At 41.3% G+C, this 27,049-nt stretch overlaps 1 protein-coding gene across 1 annotated transcript in view; it reads left to right on the top strand.

The window, feature by feature from the left end:
• Positions 1–27,049, top strand: part of LOC133503554 (adenylate cyclase type 1-like) — a 126,465-nt gene that overhangs the window by 81,480 nt on the left and 17,936 nt on the right. Inside the window, exons 16-19 of the mRNA XM_061825265.1 lie at positions 4,054–4,170; positions 16,373–16,519; positions 18,005–18,103; positions 18,484–18,598. Of these exons, the coding sequence (XP_061681249.1) occupies positions 4,054–4,170; positions 16,373–16,519; positions 18,005–18,103; positions 18,484–18,598 (478 nt within the window). The remainder of the gene's footprint in view (positions 1–4,053; positions 4,171–16,372; positions 16,520–18,004; positions 18,104–18,483; positions 18,599–27,049) is intronic.

Here is a 27,049-nt window from a genome sequence, read left to right as displayed (position 1 = left end):
AGCACATCTCATGGCCACCAGGGGGCGCACCTTGACCAATGAATGAACCTGCTTAATACATCATGCACTCGGAACCAACAGAGGGAGATGAGATCACAGCATGAGTGGTTTCTTCCTGATTTTTTTCAGATATTCCAACTGCAACATAGCAAGTTCAAATGACACATTCAGGGAGGGGAAACAAAGCATCCAACGCTGTAAACAAGGTCAAATAATTTTCCCTGGTAAGAGTCCGATGATCGGGGAGAGAAGAAAAACCTGAATTTTGCATCAGAGTATTCAACTGTGAAAGCAGGCATGATTGTGTAAGAAGGACACTGATATCACCTGCTGTTAACATTTGTCCTGTAACCGCTCTCTGCACTGCTTGAAGCCACTTGATACTACCAGATTGCATTGGTGGAAGTTTCTGCATCAGCAAAGTCACATCAGTGGGAGAGAAAGGTAAAACATTGCAGAGTTACTAGAGCCTGTAAGAATTGGGAACGAGTCACAGGCCGATGAGGAGGAGAAGCTAGACCTCTGGATGATTCCTTCGGTCAAGAACACAGTGAGGGTGGGCACCAGCATAGACAGCAAATTCCTGTTCTTGTCTTCCGTCGGGCTGCTTCATGTTCAGTGCGGAGGGCATGTCAGGTGACGGTACACGTGGGTTATTTGGAGAAAATGCCGAAAGATGTTTCTCCTCCAAGTAAGGAGGCGGCGCGGAGGGCACTTTGGGCGTTGACGGTACCAGACCATTGCTCTCTTTATTAATGCCCCAAAACACGCAGTTGAAGACATTGGAGGAAACCGTCCATTCTCACAGTTTTTCCTCATCCATTCTTTCAATTGGTCTTTCTCATTCTCTCGTTCTTTTTCAGGCATGCTTTGATGCCACAATATGCCACGTATGCCATCAAAACTATATACAAAAGAAAACAAATACTCATTAAATTCATATTACACAAACACACATAACATACATTCCTCATGTGTTCACTTAGCACCACTTGTTCAGAATGGTTTGGTATTTGCTGCATATCGAACCTTTCACTTTCCCTATCAAACTCTCTCTGCATTTTGGTTTGGATCACCTTTTATCAAAAGTGCTCGAACCTCTTTATTTTCTCAAAAGTACTCGATACCACACAATCAAACCCTAATTTACCATAATCGCTTGACCCCCCCCCTTCAAAAGTCCTCTTAAAATCTTATTTTATTTGAGGAATTCTAGTTTCTAGGATTCTTGAAAGAACGAAACAACCTCTCCTAAAATAAAATTACAATTGCGCATTTCGCTGTTCATCCGGGTTTTTCTTCTCAACTTCTGTTCATCCGGGTTATTCTTCTCAACTTTTTATAGTGCACACTTCGTCCTTTGATTTTGGATGAGGAATTCTCGTCTCTAGGATTCTCTGAAAAGAACGAGACAACCTCTCGGTTCAGAAAGTTTTGGACTGGCTTCAACCCATTGGTCTGTCAGCCAGTCATGGGATTTACAACCTTTTTGTGTCGGCACAACCTCCGATCACAGGGCACTTCTAAACCCTTTTTAGAGTGGTACGCCCACACACTCTACGGCTTTCCAACCATTTAGGTGGGATGCGACGGAGTCCCACCAGGGCCTCTAACCCAGGACTATACCACCCACAATTTCCCCACTGTTCAACCAACCAGAAACTAATTTCACACTGTCACAAATTCAAACGTGACACGGACCTCAAAACCAGTTAACAAACAGAAGATCACTTTTGGAGGATAAATGTCCTCTCACCTTGTCAATTGTTGGCCGGCCGATGTTCTGTCTGTCAACCAACACCTCAGTCCGAAATCATGTCGGGTTTCACCAATTGTTGGAGGACGCTTTTTCCTCCGCGCGTTCGTTTAATTTTGTGTAGTGAGAATGTTTGTTATCCAAATACAGGCTGGAGACGAACAGTTTCTTCAAAGGTTTTACTTACAGAATATTCTGGGCACAAATGAGTGACAGACAATGGCTGTAGCAAATCACAAGTGCCAAGATACAGGACTTACAGCATTCCCCTACTATCAGCAGGGTCCGCATCACAAACGTATGAAAGGAAAATAAAGAGCATCACAAAGAGCATCACAAGAGAACCCCATCATAAAATAAGAGCATCACAAACTATCTTTATCCTAATGATTATGCTGGCACTAACTGGCACATTCCTTTCCCCTGGTCTCTCCAGTAAGGTTAACTGATGATTTGGCATGCGTGAGCAAAAGATACGCATCAATAAAGGGATACACATCAATAAAGATACACTTCAATACATATTGCTAAACTGTGATCAATCCTCAGCAAAAGTTGTGAAGGCATCGATATTTATGCCCACTTACACGTCTGATAATATCACAAAAATCTATATTTTTTTATTTTATGGATGCTAAGCAAGGCGACGGTGGAGCAGCTGTAAAGCGTTCACTCACAGTTATGAGGACCAGGGTTCAATCCCAGCCCTCCTTGTGTGGAGTTTGCATGTTCTCCCTGTGCCTGCGTGGGTTTTGTCCAGGCACTCCGGTTTCCTCCCACAACCCTAAAAACATGCATTAATTGGACACTTTAAATTGCCCCTTGGTGTGATTGTGAGTGTGGCTGTTTGTATCTATGTGCCCTACATATGACGGGCAACCAGTTGAGGGTGTACCCTGCCTCCTGCTTGATAACAGGAATTGCTTGCAGATTCATTAATGCACATAGAAAAGTGTTTTTTTTTCCCAGCTCAATTTTTTTTTTATTGATGGTAGCAAAAATCCCTCAGAGATTTTTTCAAGAGTTCCTGTGGATGACAATTTTTTTCTTTAATTGGCATTGCGTGTCAGACGTGGTCTTTGGCTGACTGTCCTTATGTGGGACAATAAAGCCAAAAGCTCAACATCCCTCAATGTCACTCAACCCTCATCAATCATCATTTATACGGCCTTACACCACTGAAAATATCAGAACAGTCTGCCCAATATTTTATATTTCATGGACGCTAAGCATTTTCCTCTCCAAAGATGCTCACTGGAGAATAATGAATACGCTTTACATCAACAAACTATTGGGCTAGTTAACTATTGGGGAGATCATTCTGATATTTTCAGTGGGCATACTGTAAGTAGAGATGGTCACATTAACTTTGGTGATAATTGATCACAGTCAGCAACAAATATATGCCCCTGCTTTTTGAGAATTTGTTGAAGGCATTCAATTCAAAATGATTGAATATTTTTAAAAATACAATAACATTTTTCAATCTGAACATTACGTTTGTTGTCTATTCAACTGAATACAGGTTGAAAATGATTTCCAAATCAGTTTTGTATTTTTATTTACAACTATAAAAATGATCCTTCATAATTAGACTTGCAGTTCAGCTATAATGTTGTCATTTTGGTCACTGTAATGTGAAAGTTTCATCCCGTTCACCTCTAATTGCTCTAATCAGAAATATTCATGAAATGTACCTGATCATTAATATTGGCGCAAGTCTTTATTTGTAGGAAAAGTTTCATGCTTGGTTATGTAATGTGATTATGTTCTGGAGCATGACATCAGATGTAGTGGAAATATTTTACATTTCAAATAATCCAAAAGATGTCAGATATATTCATTTAAAAACACATTAAAAAAACTTGTGTTTTACTTTATTTCCCACCCCTTCATATTGATATCAAAGATATATGCCGTTGACATTTTCAGTGGCATTTGTGAGGGGTGGATAGTTTGCCTAGTAAAATTGTTGTTTTCCAGTCATTTCTCATATTTTTTTTCAGTTTGTTAGAGAAAAATAAAACCTCATCCACACATTTATAAAAAGGCACTGTGCAATAATACAATGCTTTCTGTGTTCACATGCACAATTGTGTGATAAACTAAATGGATTTGTACAGTATTTGCATTTTTAGACTGTTTCAATGTGTACTTAAAAAGTCCTCATTATCTCCTCTTACTGAAACTACAACTGTATTACTACCTAAATTCAATTACAACCAACGAGACATGATTAAAAAAAAAGATTCACACCTCTTTTCTTGTGTCCTGTGTGATGGTTAACACTGCCTCAGGCAGAAGAAGAGAGAGACGACATGGAGAAAGTGAAACTGGACAACAAGAGGATCCTGTTCAACCTGCTGCCAGCACATGTGGCTCAACACTTCCTAATGTCGAACCCCAGAAACATGGTGAGCAGCCACAGATGTGTTCAGACAGGATCAATAGTCTGAAGCTGTTAACACCTTATTTACACTCACTAAAGGTTGCCTGATATAGAAGTGCAAAAATGTAGTGATTAAATAGTCACCAAAATAAAGACAGTAAGTGAATTTCATGTTAAGTAGTATACAACCACCATCTGACAATCCTGTGCACCTGTATCCATAGACTGATGAACAGAGATCCTTCAGGATAAGTACACAATATAGTACTTCATTTGCACTTGAATACTCACACATCAGGGGCCTCAAAAGGTACAAATAACCGTGGAAATGTGGGCTGCCTCACAACTCCATGGCTGGCGTACGCATGTTTCTACAGCATTTAGTGCTTTGGTGACACCTGAATGTGATGCTGGGAAACTTATATTAGATAAATGCCCAATGGACACACATGAACAATTAGCACAGATGAACAATTAAAAAAAACATGTCTTCAATTATGGATATAAAAGAATGCGCAAAGAGATGCTGAAATACCAGAAACGATGGCTGCTTTAGCTCGATTTGAAGAGAACGTCAGTTCAAAGACGGAAGATTTATGATCAAATGATAGCAGGTGGCTCATCAGTCCATTTAGGTTCCCAAGGGTGGTCCTTAATGACCACCAGCCCAGCACTTAGTCAGTTTTTGAGAGGACAATCAGCATGGTGAAGAGGCATTGTGCAGCCTGGACAAGACTGGAGGTATCCAGCTCTACAGTCCGGACAAGGTTTACTGGGTTATAATGCCGTGCAGCATCCTCCACAAATACAAGCCAGAAGATGGACCTCTCATTACAAATCCAACCAGGGAGTCCATTCAGACCCGGCAACATTTGATTTCAACAATTTAAAAGAAGCAAGGACTCAGAATTCACTTGTTAACAAGTGTACTTAATAAATCACTTATGTTTGAGAGGATACCTATTATGATTAAGGCGATCACTTATGCCACCTGTTTCCATCATAATCTGTTGTTATGACTCCAGAACAGCACGGGTGAAGACACGACCATTTGGGCGGGCAGCACGCTTAATCGGGCCAGATATGCCACTTATTGTGGCCCAATTATCCGCATCTGTGACACCAGAGAAGGAGAGGAATGCCCCGAACATGTAGCACCCAGCGAATGCGTGTCCTCTCCTGTATATTAAAGTAGTAAGTTTAGTAATTAAACATGAGTCACATCCGCTTTGATAGAATGACATGCTTTGATTTGAATTTGAAAGATTTATTACAAACCATATACCATACATAAAACATGTACGCATTAACCTTTATCTCATAGGGGTAAGGGTAGGTTACTGTATGAAAACATTTTTTGTGAGTAGTAAAAAAATAAATGGTATTTACCTTTGGGGTAATCAGAGTCACCCACATTCTACCCAAAACCCCCGAGAAAGGAGTGTCACCACAGCAGGTTGCAACTAGACCCTCTGTGCGGGTTCTTCCATCTGCTTTGTCGATGGGAAGTTGTCCTCCGTTTCACATCCACCTTCATGTCAGAGTACTTCTTTTTGACTTCAGCATGTTGGTACTCTTCCAAACTCAACCAATTAACAGCTGCGCACACGCTGTCCCATTCACTCCGCTTTCGCGTGTCGTTCACACCGGAGGACAACGTGCCAAACAATATTTCTTCCGTGCCTGCACTTCGTTTAACAGCATCTCCACGTCACAGTCAGAACATTTATTTTACTTCCCTCCCTTGCTCACTTTCTATTTCTCGTGATCATGCAGAGATGGGGATCGCAAGTGCTGGCTTAATTTGACTGATTTGCACATTTAAATATGGGCAAGGACAGCGAGTAGTCACCTATTCCAACGTGTGCTCAAACCCACATTGATTGGGATGTATGAAGAAAACGTGCTTGGATTTATGGGTACCCACAGAAACATATGTCTGCATATGAGCAGCACGTGAAATATCCGACAAGGGCATATAACACCCTAGGCCATTGTTACAGTTTCATAAAAAACGCGTAATTCCTCGCGCTCCAATTGGCTCCTCTGATCACTGGTTGTTGTACTTAATACCGGCATACAGGCAAGCACTTAAATGTGTGAAGCCTTTAGTAAAATCAGTTAAAAAGTGGACCAACAACGACAAATTAAAGCGTCAAGGCTGCTTCGAGTGTACAGACTGGAGTGTCTTTGAAAATTAAATGCGAAGCCTCGATAAATACACGGATATTGTTACCGATTATGTCAGTTTCTGTGAGGAGGAGTGTGTTGCAACAAAATCCTTTCGCATGTTCACTAACAACAAGCCAAGGTTTTCAGCCAGACTGAGGCAACTCCGCCAGGCTGAAGAGATTGCATAACGCAGTGGGGACAGGGCCCTCTACAATCACACTAGAAATCAGCTGACTAATGAAATTAACATTCCAAAGAAGGACTCTGCAGTTAAACTGGAAAAATATCTTGGCGCTAATGACCCCAAATCAGTTTGGCACGGATTAGAATCGCTCACTCATTAAAAGCAACGTTCACCTCCGGTAGAAAACAAGAGCGGGCTAGCCGACGATCTAAATAGCCTTTACTGCAGATTTGAAATAAACACTTCCACACTATGCAGACACCAAGCCGCATCACAAGCTGCACCACCTTCCACTCCACTTTCCACCGTTTAGCATCCATGAAGGGGACGTTAGACAGATCTTCAAACAACAAAAGATTACAAAGCACTGAGCCCAGACCTTGTCTCCCCATCCTGCCTGTGCATACCAACTTGCTCCTGTCTTTGCAAAGAACTTCAACAGGTCTCTAGAACTGTGTGAAGTGCCAGCCTGCTTCAAATGCTCCACCATTATACCGGTCCCCAAAAAAGCAGCAGTCTCAGGTCTTAATGACTAAAGGCCTGTTGCCTTGACATCTGTGGTCATGAAGTCCTTTGAACGCCTTGTGCTGGACCACCTCAAGAGCAAGAGTCTGCACTTCATCCTTGACTATCTCGACAGCAAGGGTACCGATGCAAGGATCCTGTTCGTGGACGTCAGCTCTGCGTTCAACACCATCATCCCTGAACTCCTCTCCTCCAAACTTCTCCAGCTTGGCGTCTCGCCTGCCATCTCCCGGTGGATCTACAACTTCCTGACGGATAGGGCACAACAGGTGAGGCTGGGGGACACCACCTCATCAACACGGACCATCAGCACCAGAGCACCCCAAAGATGTGTTCTCTCACCTCTGCTCTTCTCGCTCTACATTAACAACTGCACCGCGTGGCATCCGACTGTCAAACTCCTGAAGTTTGCAGATGACACCACGGTCATCGGCCTTATCAAAAATGGCGATGAGTCTGCATATCGACGGGAAGTGGCAAGACTGGAGCTTTACTGTGGCCAACACAACCAGGTGTTAAACACGCTAAAACCTGTAGAGAGATGAACATCAACTCCATCTTCAAAAAAGCCCAGCAAAGGATGCACTTCTTGCAGCTTCTGAGGAAGCACGGTCTGTCACGCAAGCTGATGAGTCAGTTTTGCACAGTGGTCATCCAATCAGTACTGTGTACCTCCATCACAGTCTGGTTTGGGGCCGCCACAATAAAAGAACAAATTCCGACTGCAACGGACAATCAAAACAGCTGAACAAATTATCAGCACCACTCTACCCACTATTGAGGACTTGCACTCAACGCGAACTCGGTCCAGAGCAGCCACATCCTCCACAGCCTGGCCATCAGCTCTTCCAGCTCCTTCCGTCGGGAAAACGCTACAGATCAATGAAAGTCAAAGTAGCAGGGATTTGAACTGTTTTTTCCCTCTGGCAATTAAGTCATTCAATTCTTGATCAGCGAACCTACTATTTTTCTGCCTTGTGCTATGTTAGGACACTCACTCACATCCTGCTGGTCCATTCAGTATGAGTAATATTTTTTCATTATGTTTTGTAGACCGCACAATTCGTCACTTTAAACTGCTCCCTTTGCACAATTGACATTAACACACGTCATATAAGGAATAGTTCCTATAAACAGAAATGTCTCTTGTTCTTTGATCTTGTTGTGATGTTGTTCCTTGTTCTTTGTTCTGTATGCTGTACCAGGGCAGCATCAACTACCGGAAAAAAAAAACCTTGTTTTTACACACTTGTCCATTAAAGCTGATTCTGATTCGGATATTTTTGTGCTTATCAGGTTTTCAGGATTTTAGCATAAACCATGTTTCAGTAAGAAATTCATGTAACTCTTTGTACACGCAGGGTAAATAACTGCAGTATACATATTAACATTATATCATATTTTGACCGAATACAGCTGACAGCCGCTTTATCCACTACACTTTCACAATCTTATGAAATCATATAGAAGAGCTGGATTAAAAATTCGATCTTTACAAATGTATAGTGTACTGTATAGTGCCCAATTTTGACTGGTACTATCACAGAAGTGTTCATTTACCGTTTTATATTTGTGGCTGCTGTTTCAGTTGATAAATGAACACCTCTGCGAAAATCTACTTAAATTCAAGATGAAAATCAAATTAATCTTATATATATATATATATGTGTGTGTAAATATATATATATATATATATATATATATATATAATATATATATACGTACGTATGTATGTATGTATGTATACGTACGTATGTATGTATGTATGTATGTAAGGTTGAGGTTTAAAATGCAACTCTTGTATTGTCTCTATATTTGTTGCTATATTTTAAATATAACAGCAGCAGGTGCGGGCCAACATGGTGGCCCAGACAGCCATTCAACTGGTATGCCATGGAGCAAAGAATCCGCTAGAGCTCAATGCTGACCAACGACTCATATAAAAAGCTGTGTAGGAAGTATGCTATCCTGTGCACTATGCAGTACGTAATTCGACTCATGTTACCTAAATACTGCATCCTTAACTACAATTCAAACTCAACTCACCTTTCTACAAAAGATAATCATTGTGTGGAATCCGACTGAGTCTGTTTTTAAGTTTAGGGACAGTTACACGAAAACTACAGCACACTTAAAAGTAAAACACTACAATCATGAGGATCAGGACTGAGACAAAAAAGTTCAAAGTAATGCTTGCCAGAACCAAGACAACTAATTCCAATAGTGAACCAGCATGCAGTTTCATCTGTGGAGACCCCTAGGACAGAAAATAGTTTACTTCTGTAGGAGATTCAAGACCCTAAAAGCTGAAGGGAAAAGGTAGGCAGTGAGGTACCTACACAACATGTCTCGAACTCCAAGAAGGTGAACACTCCAGCAAGAAAACCTACCTGTGTAAATACACATAACCCGTATTAGAACCTCTATCCACGTTCTGAAACCCAAACCTGCCCCAAAGAGCATCGAAGAATGGACAAGGTAGAGCCAAGAGGTCAAAACTCCCACCAGGAATTTCTATCTTGACTTTCATCCGAATTTCCACATTCAAAAGTTGAAATGCTCTAAAAAATAAGAGTTTTTAAACTGGAAGGATGAACATTCCAATACTGAATGTTTTACCAATCGCTCTCAGATCAATCACATGAGAGCACCCGAAGTCTCATCAAATAGTGGGCTTGGCCAAGACAAGATTGCAGGGATCTAAAAAGCATGCTTCAGCCAACCAACTACAGAAAATCTTAATGAACATTCCTCTCCAAGAATAGCAAAACAGAATTGAGCCCTTCCTGGCAACCAGTCCAGGGTGTACCCCACTTCCTCTCCGTTGACAGCTAGGATAGGCTCCAGCACTCCCCGCGACCCTTGTGAGGATAAGCGGAAAATAGATGAATGGATGAATTCAGCCCTTCTTTAGTCACAAACAAGGGGGAGTAAGGAACGCAGAAAGTCCACTCTGTTGGTGATCTGGGCTCTGAAATGGACCCTACAGAGAGATTGTTTGAAGCAGTCACTCAGATCTGTTTAAGGTACTTACCTTAACAACCCTATGTCAAAACTATCCAGCCATTTTTTGAGCCGCTCATCCTTACAAGGGGCGTGGGAGTTCCAGAGCCTATCCCAGCTATCATGGGGCCGGAGGCGGGATTATGCCTGAACTGGTTGCCAGCCGATCGCAGGGCGCATAGAGACAGACAACAGTTGCACTCACGATCACACATAAGAGGAATTTAGAGTGCCCGGAAGACCTAATAAAAAACTGGGTGAGAGTCAGCTTTATGATGGATCATTTCACTCACAGAACCTCAATATTGAAATACTGCTGACTGCCTCCCTCCGCTTGCAGGTTAGGTGGGCGGGTCCTTACTGTTGTTTGTCCTTATGCACCAAACAAACCTACCCTTTTTAGTCCTTAGAGGGAGTGCTGGAGAGTGCCCCCTCTAGCGACTCCATCTTTCTGCTGGGAGACTTCAATGCCCGCGTGGGCAATGACAGTGAGACCTGGAAGGGCGTGATTCGGAAGAACGGCCCCCCTGATCAGAACCAGAGTGGTGTTCTGTTACTGGACTTCTGTGCTCATCACAGATTGTCCACAACAAACATAATGTTCAGGCATAAGGGTGTTCACATGTCCACCTGGCACCAGGACACCCTAGGTCGCAGTTCGATGATCAACTTTGTGGTCATGTCATCGGACGTAGAATCGTATGTCTTGGACACGCGGGTGAAGAGAGGGGCACAGCTGTCAACTGATCACCACCTGCTGGTAAGTTAGCTCCAATCGTGGGGAAGATGCCAGTCCAATGTGGCAGGCCCAAACGTATTGTTAGGGTCTGTAGGGAACGGCTGGCAGATTCCCGTGTCGGAAGGAATTTCCACTCCCACCTCCGAAAAAACTTTGCTCACATCCCGGAGGAGGCGGGGGACATTGAGTCCGAGTGGACGATGTTCTGTGTCTCCATTGCTTCGAGCAAATTCTGGTCCACAGTCCGGCGTCTCAGGAGGGCGAAGCAGTGCACCGTCAGCACTGTATATAGTGGGGACAGGGCGCTGTTAACCTCAACTTAGGATTTTGTGAGTTCGTGGGGAGAATACTTCAAAGACCTCCTCAATTCCACAAACTCTCCTTTCCCCGAGGAAGTTGAGTCTGGGAGCTCTGGTCTCTCTTCTATCTCTCAGGTTGAGGTCACTGAAGTGGTTAAAAAGTTCCTTGGTAGCAGGGCCCCAGGGGTGGATGAGATTTGGCCGGAGTTCCTAAAGGCTCTGGATGTTGTGGGGCTGTCCTGGTTGACACGCCTCTGCAACGTCGCGTGAACATCGGGGACAGTGCCTCTGGATTGGCAGACTTTTCAAGAAGGGTGACCAGAGGTTGTGTTACAACTATAGCGTTATAACTCCTCAGCCTCCCTGGTAAGGTTTACTCAGGGGTACTGGAGAGGAGGGTCTGTCGGGAAGTCGGGTCTCGAATTCAGGAGGAGCAATGGGGTTTTCGTCCTGCCCATTGAACAGTGGACCAGCTCTACACCCACACTTCGGCAGGATGCTCGAGGGTGTATGGGAGTTCGCCCAACTAGCCTACATGTGTTAAGTGGACTTGGAGAAGGCATTCGACTGTGTGCCTCGGGGAGTCCTGTGGGGAGTCCTATGGGGGGTTCTTCCGGAGTATTGGGTACCCAATCCCCTGATACGAGTTGTTCGACATCTGTCAGAGTATGGTCCGCATTGCCGGCAATAATTCAGACTCGTTTCCGGCAAGAGTTGGACTCCGCCAAGGCTGCTTTTTGACACTGATTTTGTAACTTTTATGAACAGAACCAGAACAACCAAAAAATACGTACATACGTAAACAAACAAGATGAGAGAGGACTGAAAAGAACAGGCCAGAATGTGGGAAATGGTCTTGCTGCTGATGAGTGGTGTACGCAGTACGCGATGAACACTATCAAGAAATTGTTGGCTGGGCGATGCGCACATCGACACATTTCATATGCGGATCTTTTGTTACGTTATGAGAGAGACAGATTACGTGGTCCGCCCCAAACAATTTTTTTTTTTTTTTTTGGAGCTGTATGCGCACATCAACACATTTCATACACGGATCTTTTGATACGTTATGAGAGAGACTGATTGCGTGGTCCGCCCCAAACTATTTTTTTTTTTTTTTTTTTTTTTGGAGCTGTATAAACACCTACCTGTTATTTGGAACCCACGAAGCTCTTGTCCTCTGCACCCGTGCAATCCATTTTTCATAACGAACAGGGTCTCTTTCAAACTTATGAAGGGTAATTCCATTCTCCCGAGTGTTCAAGCAATGTCCAGCAATGCAACGAGCCGGCATTTTGGCTAACACGAAGGAACAACGAGCTACCTTCCCGGAGACCAAACTAATGAAAACAAACGAGTACACGAGGGGGCGCCACTGTCCTTTACGACACTTCCTGCTTTTTCTCGAAAACAAATCACTGAGAAGATTTTCATGGCGGGAGTTACAAAAAGCTGTATATGTCAAAATCATGTTTTGTGGTGAAAAAACACATGGCACCATATTGGCTGTGGGTTTTTCATTAATAATATACCAAAAATCATCCGTTTGATGACACTTGACCTTTAAGTGCAGCATTTTTTTGGTGTGTGTGTAACCTGGGCAGGTCTGTGCTGTGCCACAAATTTGTCTCTGAGCTTTTCTGGTAGTTTCTTTGACCAAAAGATACTAATTTGCTCTGACATGTACTGTGAGCTATATGGTCTTATTTTGACTGCTGTGTGGCTTTCCTAAGAAAGTCCAATCAATATAATCAAACACAGCTGTAATCCAATGAAGGTGAAAAACCATCTGTACTATATATCAGGCTGGCCATGATGTACGGATTAGAGATGGCGGCTCCGAAGAAACAACAGGAACCAGAACTTAAGGTAGCAGAAATGAAGAACAGGTGTGAACAGGTTGGATAGGATTAGAAATGAGCTAATTAGAGGGTCAGCCAAAGTTAAATGTTTTGGAGACAAGGTGAGAGAGAGCAGACTTCCATGCTTTGGATATGTTCAGAGTTAAAAAAGTGATTATGTTGGTAGAAGGGTGCTGAGGATGGAGCTGGCAGGGAAAAGAGCGAGAGGAAGACAAAAGAAAAGGTTGATGGATGTTGTGAGGGAGGACATGGGGACAGTGGGTGTTAGAGAGGAGGATGCACGAGATAGGCTTAGATGGAAAAGATGACACACTGTGGCGACCCCTAACGGGACAAGCAGAAAAAAAAGAAGTGTCACAGCAAAGGGTGTGAATACTTATGGCAGTGTGTTCTTTCAGTTTTTGTTTTTTAATAAACGTGAAAACATTTCAACATTTATTTTTTTTGTCAATATGGGATGCTGTGTGTAGATTTATGAGGAAAAGATTAACTTAAATGATTCTAGCAAATGGCTGTAATTTAACAAGTGAAAAACTCGAGAGATTCTGAATACTTTCTGTACCCACTGTATGATGCATCAAAACTGCGGGACTGGCAAGGGGGGCGACCAGACCACAGACAAGCACAGACTTCCAACTATCCAGCCCGAGTACACTACATCATGCCTCATGCCAGCCCCCCAGGGGAATCTGAATCTGAATCACAATCAGAATCAGCTTTGTTGGCCAAGTATGTGAACAGCACACAAGTAAAATGTGAAAAATCAAAGAAAAAGTGGTAAAACTGAATGAGATTTTCTCTTTTTTGAGTGAGAAAGGTCTGGTCAGAAGCCAAAGTAGAAAGTGCAGGAGGAGATGGTGTCTAATGTCAAAATTCCACTTTGGCACAGGCTGATCCAGGATGAAAGCACAGACAATAAAGTGCACAAAAAGCTAATTCTGTATTTAAATTTTTTTTTATAGGAGGCAACGTAACATGAACCTTAAATCTGTTTGTTAGCATCATTCAGCTCCCCGCCGTCGGTACCTTGCGAGAGGCTGGCTGCCTAAAAAGTAGATCTCGGGGTAACAAAGGTCTGGACACCCCTCCCGTAAGGGGACACGAGGCGGAATGCAAGTTAAACTCTACAGATAGACGGTCCCATCAATTCATCTTGCAATTTTAGGCTTCCCTCCCAACTAAATGGATGAACTTTATCCTCTGAAAAAGAACTGCAAAGACTTGGGATGTTCTGCCCCCCTTAGATTCACGCAGACTTGACTTTGTAGAGACATTCCCGACAGAGCCATAATGCTACCTTGCTTTCACCTTTGCTGGTCAAGATCCGGTGGGATATGTTTCTATATCAATGAGAAATAGTGCACGGACATGCTTTTGGAGTTTCTGTTCTTGAACTGTAAGCCATTTTACTCTCCGTGTAAGTTTCCTTCTTTCATCCTTGCCGGTGTCTATATTCTGCTCCAAGATAGCATAAACGCAGCATTGCTAACACTCGCCAAACAAATAAACAAGAAAACACCCAGATTCGCCCGTCATTATCCGAGGGTAAAACTAAACTCCATGAACTCCCTAAATACAAGCAGCATGTAGAATGCCTGACGATTGAAAATAAAAGTTTGGATCACTGCTATACCACCATAATAAATGCATATTGTGGTAAAATCAGTGAAAAAGTGAACCAACTAGGCAAAATTGGAACTTCAAAGCTCTATCAGATGACTGGAGACAAACTGGAGTGTCTTTGAAAATTCAGCGAGCAGCCTAGATGAATACATGGATATTGTTACAGCGTATGTCAGTTTCTATGAGGAGGTGTGTCCACCAACAAAAACATTTTGCATGTTCAATAGCAACGAGCCAAAGTCTACAGCCAGATTTATGGAACTCCTCCAGGCTAAAGAGGTTGCATATCGTAGCGAGGATAGGATTCTGTACAGTCACATGAAAAACAAAGCTAATGACTGTAAATCAGTCTGGCATAGATTACAATCGTTAACTCATTACAAGCGATCATCCCCTCTGAGCAGACAAAAATTGTGGGCTAGCTGATGACCTGAACAGCCTTTAATGCAGATTTGAAAGGACACATTGACTTCAGGTCTCTAGAACTGTATGAAGCACCAACCTGCTTCAAACGCTCCACCATCATCCCAGTCCCCAAGAAACCAGCAATATCGGGTCTAAATTATTACAGGTGTGTTACCTTAACATCTGTGGTCATGAAGTCCCTTGAACGTCTTGAGCTGGACCACCTCAATAGTCCAGTTCGCCAGCTGGACCCACTGCAGCTTGCCTACCACACTAACAGGTCTGAGGATAATGCAGTCAACATGAGTCTTTATTTAATTCTTTAACACCTCGAAAGGGGGCGAACCTATGCGAGGACCCTGTTCGTGAACTTCAACTTTGAGTTCCACACAATCATCCCCGGAATCCTCTCCTCCAAACTTCTCCAGCTCAGCTTCTCGCCTGCCATCTCCCAGTGGATCTTCAACTTCCTGATGGGCCGGACACAACAGGTGAGGCTGGGGGACATCACCTCATCCACATGTATAATCATCACCGTGGCACCCAAAGGTTGTGTCCACTTCCCGCTGCTCTTTTCTCTTGACATGAACGACTACACCTCAAGGTAATCCATTGTCAAACTCCTGAAGTTTGCAGATGACACACGGTCATTGGGCTCATCAAAGATGGAGACGAGTCTGTGTATTGACAGAAAATGGAGAGGCTGGAGATTTAGTTTGGCCAGCACAACCTGGAGTTGAACAAACTAAAACTGTAGAGATGTTTGCAGACGTCAGGAGGCTCGTCCAGCTCCTTCCATTTGGTAGAGGCTATCAATCAATGGAAATCAAAACTAGCAGGCATTCCATCATCTTCTTCCCTCTTAAACAATGCAGTTATTAAATTCTTGAACAGCTAACCTAAAATTCCACAGCAACATGCTGCCAGATTTCTGCCATGATTAGTCGTTGTCACGACCTGCTTGGCCCATCAGTATTTGTATTATATATGATAAACTATCACATGACTCATCATCTTAAACTGCATACACTCCTTGACACCCTTTTCATTGCACTGGACTATCACTCTAATTGGCGCTGTAAATGGTCTAAATGCCAGAAGACTCTGCTTTCCCTGCACAACTTTGGACAACTGTGAGTTCCCTGTCATTTGACTGTATTGTTCTTCGTACTTAACAAGTATGTCTTACTACCAGAGGCAAATTCTTTGTGTGTTGTTTCATATTTGGCCAATAAATATGATTCAGATCTACAGTAAATTATGTCTGTCACAAAATTAAAATGTAATGTCACACACCAAATGTGTAAAATCGGGCATTGGTTTCTCAATTTTTTCTTTTTTCTTTTCTGACTACGTTAAATATCTGACCATATCACAAGCACAAAAATCACTCTCCTAATCCTTGTCCCCATCAGGACTTATACTACCAGTCCTATGCTCAGGTTGGTGTCCTCTTTGCTTCAATTGCCAACTTCAATGACTTCTACATCGAGTTGGATGGAAATAACATGGGTGTCGAGTGTCTGAGGCTGCTCAATGAGATCATTGCTGACTTTGATGAGGTGAAAGCATTAATTTAACTTTGATTAATGTTGTTAATCAAATTCAGAGTTGTAAAAAAAGCATTTTCAATGACTTACTTTTATGTGATACATTTTGTTCCATAAAACTGTTTAGATGTACGTTTCTGTCACAGCATCTCATAAACAATGGTTGAATTAATAATTAAGAAAGTACGTTTGTGCCTGTGTGCATATGTGCATATGTACATTATGTATGTTGACCTGTTTTGCCTGCTGGTGCATGTTGCAAACTTCTTGTTCACAGTAAAATATTTTGCAAATAGCATATATCAATTTAGGCGGTTGTCTGCTGAGCACATCTGCCTCGCAGTTATGAGGACCCTAGTTCAAATTCAGCCTGGCTGTGTGGAGTTTACATGTTGTCCCCATGCCTGCGTTGTTTTTTGTTTTTTTGGGTTTTTTTCAGACACCGGTTTCCTCCCACAATTCAAAAACATGCATGGTAGGTTAATCGGACAACTGTACATAAGTGTAAATGTGTGCGCAAATGTTTGTCTATTTGTGCCCTGCGAATGACTGGCAACTAGTTCATGGTGTATCACGCCTCCCACGCGCAGTTTAGCTTGGTTGGGCGCCAGCAGACCCATAACCTTAGTGAGGATAAGCGTTCCAGAGATCGGTTGCATGTCTGGAGTCATGTCAGTCTACATAACATACTATAGGAGTGTCATGTTCTTCCGCCTCCAAAAATGATCACAACAGTGCTACTAGCGCAAAAGAGCCCTGATACATGTGACCGTATCAAATAGTAAGTAAGTAAGTAATTAGTAATAAAGTAATAAATACAAATATTTATAGTTATATCACTTTACCCTAAAATCTGAAACCTGAGGAAAATAGATCAGGTGACATGGCAGGTATAATACCTGTAAACAAGAGTACCCAGAGAAAACCCACGCAGGCACAAGAAGGACATCCAAGCTCCACATAGTCAAAGACGAGACTGAAACTTGGTTCTCATAACTGTGAGGTATATGTGCTAAGCAGTCATCCACAATGCCACCCAGATGAGTTTTCACTTCCATCATATTATTCCATCCATCCTTTTTCTGAACTGCTTATCCTCACAAAGTTTACAAGATTGCTGGACTATCCCATTTTACTTTGGCCAGGAGGCGGGGTTCACTCTGAACTGGTTGCCAGGCAATCACAGGCCACAGAGAGAGACAGTCACACTCACAATCACACCTAAGGGCAATTTGGAGTCAATAATTAATGCATGTTTTTGGGATGTGGCAAGAAACCGGAGGGCCCGAAGAAAACCTACGCAGGCATGGGGAAAATATGCAAACTACACATAGGTGGGACCGGGATTTTAACCCCGGTCCACAGAACTGTGAGGCCAGTTGCCCCACCGTTCCCCTAACATATTATTGTAAAAAATAAAAACTGACATTTTTAATTTTAATATGATGCATATTTTGTCTTAGAGTGCCATCAATTATTCCCCATCTTTGTTTCTAGCTGATGGATAAAGAATGCTACCGGGATATTGAGAAAATCAAGACTATTGGCAGTACATACATGGCTGCTGTGGGGCTTGTTCCTACAACTGGCTCAAAGGTACACATTCTGAATTCATGTTTTAATCTTGAAATGTCATAAAAGTATATTTAGGGTTGTTGTGTTCTTTTTGTTCTATATTTATATGTTTCACTCCACAAATCCTGTGTTGGGGATTACTGGTCTTTGTAGCATCAGTTCCTTCTCCATTCAAGTCCTGCAGGGTTGACAAACAAACAAACGAAAACCCATCCCCCCACAAAGCAGTAGATATTAAAATATATCCCCACAACAGCAGTTATGCTGGATTTAACTGACCAACCCCTTGTAATGTTAATTCGCGTAATTATTCATGTTCATAGCAGACATGTTTGTGTTAAGTGTGGGTTTTATGTGTGACCTTGTGTGTGTTTCCTATTTGTGCATATCATGTTTTTCAGGCAAAGAATTCCCTCACTTCACATCTATGCACAGTAGCAGATTTTGCTATTGAGATGTTTGATGTCCTGGATGCAATTAACTACCAGTCTTATAATGACTTTGTCCTTAGAGTTGGTGAGTGAAATATACTGAAACACTCTGTACAATTTTATTGGACACTATTGACACCAACTACTAGTGGGTTTGCTAGGAAATGCATCAGAGAGAGAGTGTTCCATCCAGGAAACTCATCATAATAAGACCTGTGGTTCTGGATTCCATTGTGCTGAGTATCCTGTGCGTGGCTTGCGATAGGGTTCTTGTTCAGTCACAGCATAGTACGGTGTACACAGTGCCATCCTGTTTCCAGACTATACAGCTCCTGTAGAGAGACCTTGTGTGTGTGAACCTACTTTGCAGAAACACATTATTGTTTGCTGTTTTTGTTTTTCGCGGATGACTGGATTTCCTGAACATACAGAAAAACACATTTTAGAATTGCCAAGGTAAAAATTAGGCTGAAGCCAACTAGACCAAAATATACCACCAGAGATCCAGAGCAGGAATCAGAAACCTGCAATGCAAAAGTGCAGCTTGCACACAGGAAGATAAGTATGTTTTTAGCGCTATAATGGCATGTGTAGAAAACTAATCTCATCCTACAGGCATACAGTTAGACCGAGAGTCTGTGGTTTTAATACTGCTTGCAATGTCTCGTATTTCTATTTCCATTTTTAACAGACTCATACAGTCAAGAAAAGTATTTGAACACCCTGCTATATTGCAAGTTCTCCAATTTAGAAATCATAGAGGGGTCTGAAATTTTCATCGTAGGTGCATGTCCGCTGCGAGAGAGATAATCTAAAAAGAAAAATCCAGAAATCACAATGTATGAATTTTTAATTATTTATTTGTGTGATACAGCTGCAAATAAGTATTTGAACACCTGTTTATCAGATAGAATTCTGACCTTCAAAGACGTGTTAGTCCATCATTAAAAGTCCACCTCCACTCCATGTATTATCCTGAATCAGATGGACCTGTGTGGGGTCGTTAGCTGCATAAAGACACCTGTAAAAACCTGTAACAAATATTAACATTGTTTTTCTCAGGTGTTGAAATACTTATTTGCAGATGTATTAATTGTTAAAAAAAATCATACATTGTGATTTCTGGATTTTTCTTTTTAGATTATCTCTCACACAGCGGACATGCTCCTACGATGACAATTTCAGACCCCTCCATGATTTCTAAGTGGGAGAACTTGCAATATAGCAGTGTGTTCAAATACTTATTTTCTTCACTGTATTTGACACAGGGTGACTAGTCAAATCAATGCCTTGTCAATCTAATTAATTCAATTATTTAAATGGAGGGCGGTAGGGTGGCCCAGCTGGAAAGTGTTGGCCTCACAATTCTGAGAACCCGGGTTCAATCCCGGCCCTGCCTATGTGGAGTTTGCATGTTCTCCCCGTTCCTGCATGTTTTTTTTTCCGGGGACTCCGGTTTCCTCACAAATCCCAAAAACATGCAACATTAACTGGACACTCTAAATTGCCCTTAGGTGTGATTGTGAGTACGGCGGTCGTCTGTCTCGATGTGCCCTGCGATTGACTGGCAACCAGTTCAGGGTGTACCCCGCCTCCTAGCCGTTGACAGTTGGGATAGACTCCAGCACTCCACGTGACCCTTGTGAGGATAAGCAGATAAGAAAATGGATGTATGGATGGATGGATGGATGGATGTATGGATGGATGGACTTGTGCCTATATCACAGCATAGTTAGTAAGTAAGTAAGTAAGTTTCTTTCAGCTTGTCCCTTTAGGGGTCGTCACACCGTAACATCTCAGATGAACACGCATATTTGTTTGGCACAGTTTTTACGCCGGATGCCCTTCGTGATGCAACCCCTCTTTGGGATATCACAGCATAGTTACTGAGCGCTATTTACACCATTCTCCCATTAACTGAAACCACTGAAGTCAATTTCTTGAAGTGTTGCAGTTGAATAGACTTGAATTGTTTCATCCAACTTATTCCCAGCCTTGTTTTCAGTCTTTTGCCATCTTCCTTAACACACAGCCAAGCTTTTCAAAACCCGTTGGTGATAGTAGACTTCTTGACACTGCACCGTCAGGGTCCACTGTTAGACTTCAGCAAAAGGTGTTCTTTGGAGTCGAACACTTTTTGTGAATGATTTCTCAGAGCTCGTCATCTAAGGCAGCTTGCTACTCAACATGGAGTGCCACTTTAAATAAATGATTTACACTGATGCAGAATGGCTGTAAATACTTTGTTTTGCCCCGAGGAATCACAGCTGGAATCGAGATTGTCCTATTGATGGTTGCTTTCATGGAATTACTTACATAGACACTCATGCTATTGCTTTACATGGTAGAGTTTTAACTGTGTGAAGTTGACAATTATCTGAAGTATTCCTGGGCAATATCTTATAGAGTAATATACTTTACACAAGGATGGCAGTATTTAATGCAGTGACATATCTGAAGGTGTTAAGGCCTAGTTGCAGAAATTTCATCAGATTTTCTTAATCCTTTAATGACATTTTGGACTGTAAATTATGAAATCCCTGCATTCCTTGCACTTGTGTGTTGATAAATGATGTTCAACAGTTGGACCATTTATTATTCCAGTTGTTCAAAAAGTGGTTAACCTCACCAGATCCTTGCTCGTGAACAATTGAGACATTTGGGGGTGCTCGTTCTAAACCAGTTATGTAAAACATCAGGCCCATTGGATGATTTAATCCGGCCCGGCATAAATATCTGAGTATGTAAAAAAAAATAAATAAATAAAAATAAAATAAAATAAAATAGAAAAAAAAAGAAGCAAATCTCTAGCTCATTTCTATCAAAAGTTGTGATTGTTTAATATAAATACAAAATAAATGCTCCCTCTGGCCGCTAGAAGACAGTAAATGTGTAAAAGGACTCACATCAGGCATGCGGCACTGAGTTAGTCACAGGAAATAAACATTTGCAACGTAATTTGTCCAAGTAAAAATAAACTGGCAATCTGGCTTCACTACACACCACTACCAAAGTTATCGTTTGAGATACTTTTCCCTGAGTGCAGAGATGTCCAGGAAAAATGAACTGAGCAGTATTTATTCACAGAAGTGAATGCAAAATCAGTGTGCTTGGTATGTAATCAGCAAGTTGCAGTGTTCAAAGAGTTCAATATTTGGTGCCACTATGAGACTCAACATAAAGCAAAGTATGACCACTTGAAAGGACAAAAAAGGAAAGACAAGATAAACAAATTCGTCGCTGATCTGAAGAAACAGCAGTCTATTTTTACGCGCAGCCGCGATATGGATAGATTTCCAATGACGTTACTACAGTCCTTAGACCAATTGACCCCTCCGTACAGGACACTTAACCACGCCTCCTGAAGTGACGTCACGCCACATGCACCTACGTCAGACAAACAATTAGCAAAAAGGGCGGCGCAGCAAGAAAAGAATAGAGCGAAACTGTCCGATTTACCGGCTGATTTGTCACTCGCATTCTTAGCTAACAGTGAAATATCGTTGAAAAGCAGACAGCAGGGCTTCAAGTATTTCAGTGAGGGGTATTTCAATGGTATTTACATGCATATCGACGGAGAAACCATTGATATTAGCGTGAGATCTTTCCAGAGTCAGAGGAAGACCGAGAAGCCACATAATATATTATAACCCAAAGACGAATTCGTCATTGACAGTTTCCTATTTTCGTGTTACATATCACACTTGTGTGCAGAATCAGTATATAATCTGTATAGCCGTTTGTGAACCGCCGTGTGAAGGAAAAGAAGGCGAGGCTTGATTTACGAGTTGTTTCTCTCGTTTTCTTTGTGTAACGTCACGCGCTCCCCTCAATAATTATTCTTGAATTAGTGCCGAGCCTTTGTAAGTTCCGACCGAGTACGACAATCACTACTTGAGTGTCCTCAAACATCCTTCCTTCAGTCTTGGTGTCTCGGTGCACGTCGAAGGCTTTTAGAACTGCTAATCCGGTTTAGCTTAGCTCACCGCCGAACAGAGACACGTTTGTGCAGTCAGAGCATCACAAAATATCGCTCAACACAGATCAAGTGTGTCAATCATTCACACGTAGCTATATTATGCAGGCAAAGAACTGCTAATTCATTTATATGAGACATGAATTGAAAATCAAATATAGGGCATACCTTCGTGCTAACAAAGTCCGGTTTAGCTTAGCTTGGGAGCCGCCCAACACAGACACTTTATTTTGCATCAGCAGGCGTTATGTTGCAAAACACTGCAAATGGACCATGTTATGAGGTGGAGTACTCAAGCACTTCTTTGAGCTACGAGGGGAAATTGGACAGTTTATGGAGAAGAAGAAACGCCCAGCAAAGGAACTTAAATGCAAGGAATGGGTGCAGGATCTTTTGTTTATGGTTGATATTACACAGACAGACAGAGTTGTCACTCAATATTAAAACATCATAAGTGCGATCAAGACGAAACTGTCACTGTGGGAGTCGTAGTTATCCAACGATGACACCGCGCATTTCTCTTGTCTCACAGCTGTGCGTACAAAGGCATAAAAAGACAATATAACAGATTTGCTGCAAGAGTTTGAGCAGAGGTTTCAAGTATTCAGTGAACTTGAGAACAAATTTGGCTTTTTTTCACTTGTCATTTACAGTGATGCCTTCTGATATGCCAGCTGACGTTCAACTCGCTTGTTGACTCGCAGTGCGATTCCGCTATGAAGGATGAATTTGGATCAGTGGGATTGGATACGTTTCATCAATACCTCGTGCCAGGTTACTCCAAATTAACACCCATGGCTGCAAAGGGGCTATCCATGTTTGTGACAATTTATCTTTGAGAACAGGTGTTCTCCGTAATGAACAATGATAAAACAAAGCAGCGCTCAAGGTTAACAAATAAACATTTGAATGACATTGTTAAATGTGCTGCTACTCAGGATTTCACACCTAATATCGATACACTTGTGAAGGTAGAAAGATGCCAAGTTTCAGGAGCCAGTATCAGCAAGTAGACTGCAGGAGTTGCAATGAGAGAGAATGTGATGACACGAAATTTGTTTGCACTCATGAATACAGATCATTAAAAATAAAATTAATCTGGTTTCATATTAAGGATAATTATTATTGTTCAGTATATTCTCAGCTTCAGTAGGCCCAGCCTAGTAGTTTGTTTGATGTAGTCTAATCTTATTGCCCATGCACTGCTATAACTTTATTTTATTTATTTTATTTTGTATTTCTTTATTTATTTCAAAGCAGTATGACAATTAAGGTGAAAATATTTTTTTCATAGCTCCCACTTGAGTTTATTTAGTGTGGTGAGTTGGTTCAGGTGTAAAACTGCATTCACTCAACTGTTAAAATAAACCAGTTGTAAACATATTCACCGCCAAACATGAAAATCATTTTCTTCCATTGTTTGTGAATAAATATGTTGTGCTTAGAAATGATCCCTTGTCATACGTGATTATAATATGTATGGTAGGCTACAAATGTAGACTGAATGATGAAGCATAGTACTAAAAGAACAACGCTAAATATTTGGAGTTGACGTTCTTTTACTGATCCGGCCCACCTGAGAACAGAAAGTCTGGATCTGGCCCCACAGCTCAACTGAGTTTGACATGCCTGTTCTAAACCCAATCATACCCTTACTTTACCCACCTTTTTCCGTTAACCCATTCTCCTGTGGAATGTTCCAAATAGATGTTTGGGTTTTTTTGTATTTCTTAACTTTTCCAGTCTTTTGTTGCACCTGTCCCAGCTTTTTTTGCAACATGTCCAATGCGCTTTACATAATTAAAAGCATTTGAATACAAAGAAATAAAACATTTAAAATGGGGAAGAAATAATAAAATACATTTTAAAAAATGAAAACAAAAGTACAATTTAAAGAGCATACAGTGCAAGAAATATAATTAAAAAGTGGAAATACTTTAAAAAGCATGAGAAAAATAAGTTTTCAACCTGGATTTAAAAACATTCACAATTGGGTCTGACGACACCTCTGTTGGAATTTTATACCATGTGTGGGCAGCATAATCGCTAAATGCTGCTTCACCATGTTTACTTTGGACTCTACGCTTCATTGTTTGACCTCAGTGTGTCAATCTGAGAATGCTACTGAGTTTGTAGTCCATCAGCATTTCTTTCATGTATTCAGGACCTAAACCATTTAGTGATTTATAGACCAGTAGCAGAACTTTAAAATATATTCTAGAGCTAACTGGAAACTGACTTTAGAATTGAAGTTACATGCTCTGACCTCTTTGTTCTGGTCAGAACCTGTGATACAGCATGCTGAATGACCGCCAGGTGTTTAATGCTCCCTTTGTGGAATCCAATCAAAAGATCATGATTACAATAGTCAAGACTATTTGAGATCGAAGCATGGATGAGCTTTTCCTGGTCTGCTTGACACATACACATACATTCTGTTCTTCCGATGGTAAAAGGCAATGTTTTGTGATTGATTTGATAGCACTGTTGAATGTCAGGTCAGAATCCATCAGAACACCATAGTCAAAATTAAAGTTCTGAACAATTTGATCCAAGGGTAGCATATACAGGCTGAACAGGAGGGGTCCAATAACTTACCCTTGTGGGAACCCATAAGTCAATGCCATTTGTTGAGATTCAGCACTTCCAATGGTTACAAGGTAGCTACTTTCCTCCAAGTTGGAGCTGAACCATATAAGGGCTGTTCCATTTAGTCCTACCTACGTTTCAAACCTGTTTAGCAGTATATTATCATCTACTGTACTAAATGCTGCACTGACATCCAACAAGACCTTTCCTGACTCAGTATTCAACCTTACGTATATCATTTAGCATTTTTATAAGAGCAGCTTCTGTAATGTGAATCTGAAACCTTCTCTAAATTTGTCAAAAAGTCCATTTTAATTCAGGAAATTGCTAAATTGATTAAAAGTAACTTTCTCAACAATCTTGGATATGAAAGGGAGATTCGAGATGGGTCTATAGCTCGTTAACATGTAATCGTTTAGTGCTGTGTTTTCTAGAAGAGGCTTAACTGCGGCTACTTTAAGAGGTTGAGGAAACTCACCAGGCAGAAGTGAATAATTGATTTGCTACAAATCAGCTAGCCCTGACTTCACAATAGTTCTGAATTAGACATGATATTGAGTCAAGAAAACTCGTTGATGGTTTGAACTGCTGAACAGTATTCTCAACAGTTTTTTGGTCAACTGTATCAAATTCTGACATGGTAATAGTGTTTTCGCTGGGTGGCTTCAGATGTACATACTATCATTTTGTCATTTTGTTGATTTGTGCTGACATTTGAACTGATGGATTATATTCTTTCACCAAAATAACAGGCAAACTCAGCTTACTGCGATTCAGGGCCGTTGTGAGCTTGGCAACCACAGCAAACAGACTCCCAGTATTGCTGAGGTTCTTACTGATGATTTCAGAAAAGTGTTGCTCTCCAGCCCTGATTAATTTCTGGTTAAAATTACAAAGAGGCTGTCTGTAGAGAGTCATTTGGGAGTTTAGTATTTCTCCACAAACGCTTGGCTTTTATACACTTTTATTAAGAGGTGTTAACCATAATTGTGTTCCTCCACGGTGTTATAGGTCACCTCAAGATGGTCTTTGTTTCAACAGGAGCGACAGCATTCAAGGCATTTGAGATTTTTGAGGTGAAAATGTCCAAAAGGTCATCAACTGTCCAGCATTCACAGTTAGAATCAGAATCAGCTTTTTGGGCCAAGTGTATAAAAACACACAAGGAAATTTTCTCTGGCAGTCAGTGCTGCCCTGGTACCACATTCAGAACAAAGAACAACAGGTTAACAAGAACAAAGAACTAGAGACATTCTGTTCATAGGAACTATTCCTTATAAGAGTCACAGATGCAAAGTCTTCTTCATTTAGAACAGGTAAGAGATAAGAGTATGTCAAAACCACACATTGTGTTAAGCTTGTACAGCAGGTTAAAGGCACAGCTACATTCTCAATAAACTTAGTGGCAGTACTTTCATTTGTCTACCTTTTCTTAATAGATGTAGAGCTTGTCAGAACTTTTGGAAGAATCTGTAATTCGAAAAATACACAAAAATGGTTAGAAATAGCCATATCCTTATTGATAGAATTTCAACATCCTGAGAGATGAGCAGGTCTATGATGTGACCTTGTGTGTAAGTTGGACTCATAGTATGTTGAGAGATGTCTAGTACGGCAGAGTCTTTGGATGTTTTTTCTATGTTATTGTCAACATGAATGTTAAAGCCTCCAATTACAACAAAATGGTTGTAGTAAGTACAAAAAAGACAGAAGTTGTGAAAAATCTTCCATAAATCTTTTTTTGTGTACAGACATTTATTAAAACAATAACCATTGGGTAACCTTTAACTTAAAAAAAGAGATATTCAAAAGAACTAAACTCACTAAGTATAATTCCTTTAAACTGAAATCATGACTTAAAAATAACAGCAATACAACTCCATTTTCCCCTATTTGACACTTGTTCATAAAATTAAAATTTGCTGGTGTTGCCTCATTTAAAATCCCATTTAGTTTCATTCAATAACAAAA

The sequence above is a fragment of the Syngnathoides biaculeatus genome, chromosome 7 (assembly GCF_019802595.1).
Source record: "Syngnathoides biaculeatus isolate LvHL_M chromosome 7, ASM1980259v1, whole genome shotgun sequence".
NCBI classification, from domain to species: Eukaryota; Metazoa; Chordata; class Actinopteri; order Syngnathiformes; family Syngnathidae; genus Syngnathoides; species Syngnathoides biaculeatus.
Note: the sequence above shows the minus strand (reverse complement) of the source record. Positions and strands in the feature narration are given on the sequence as shown.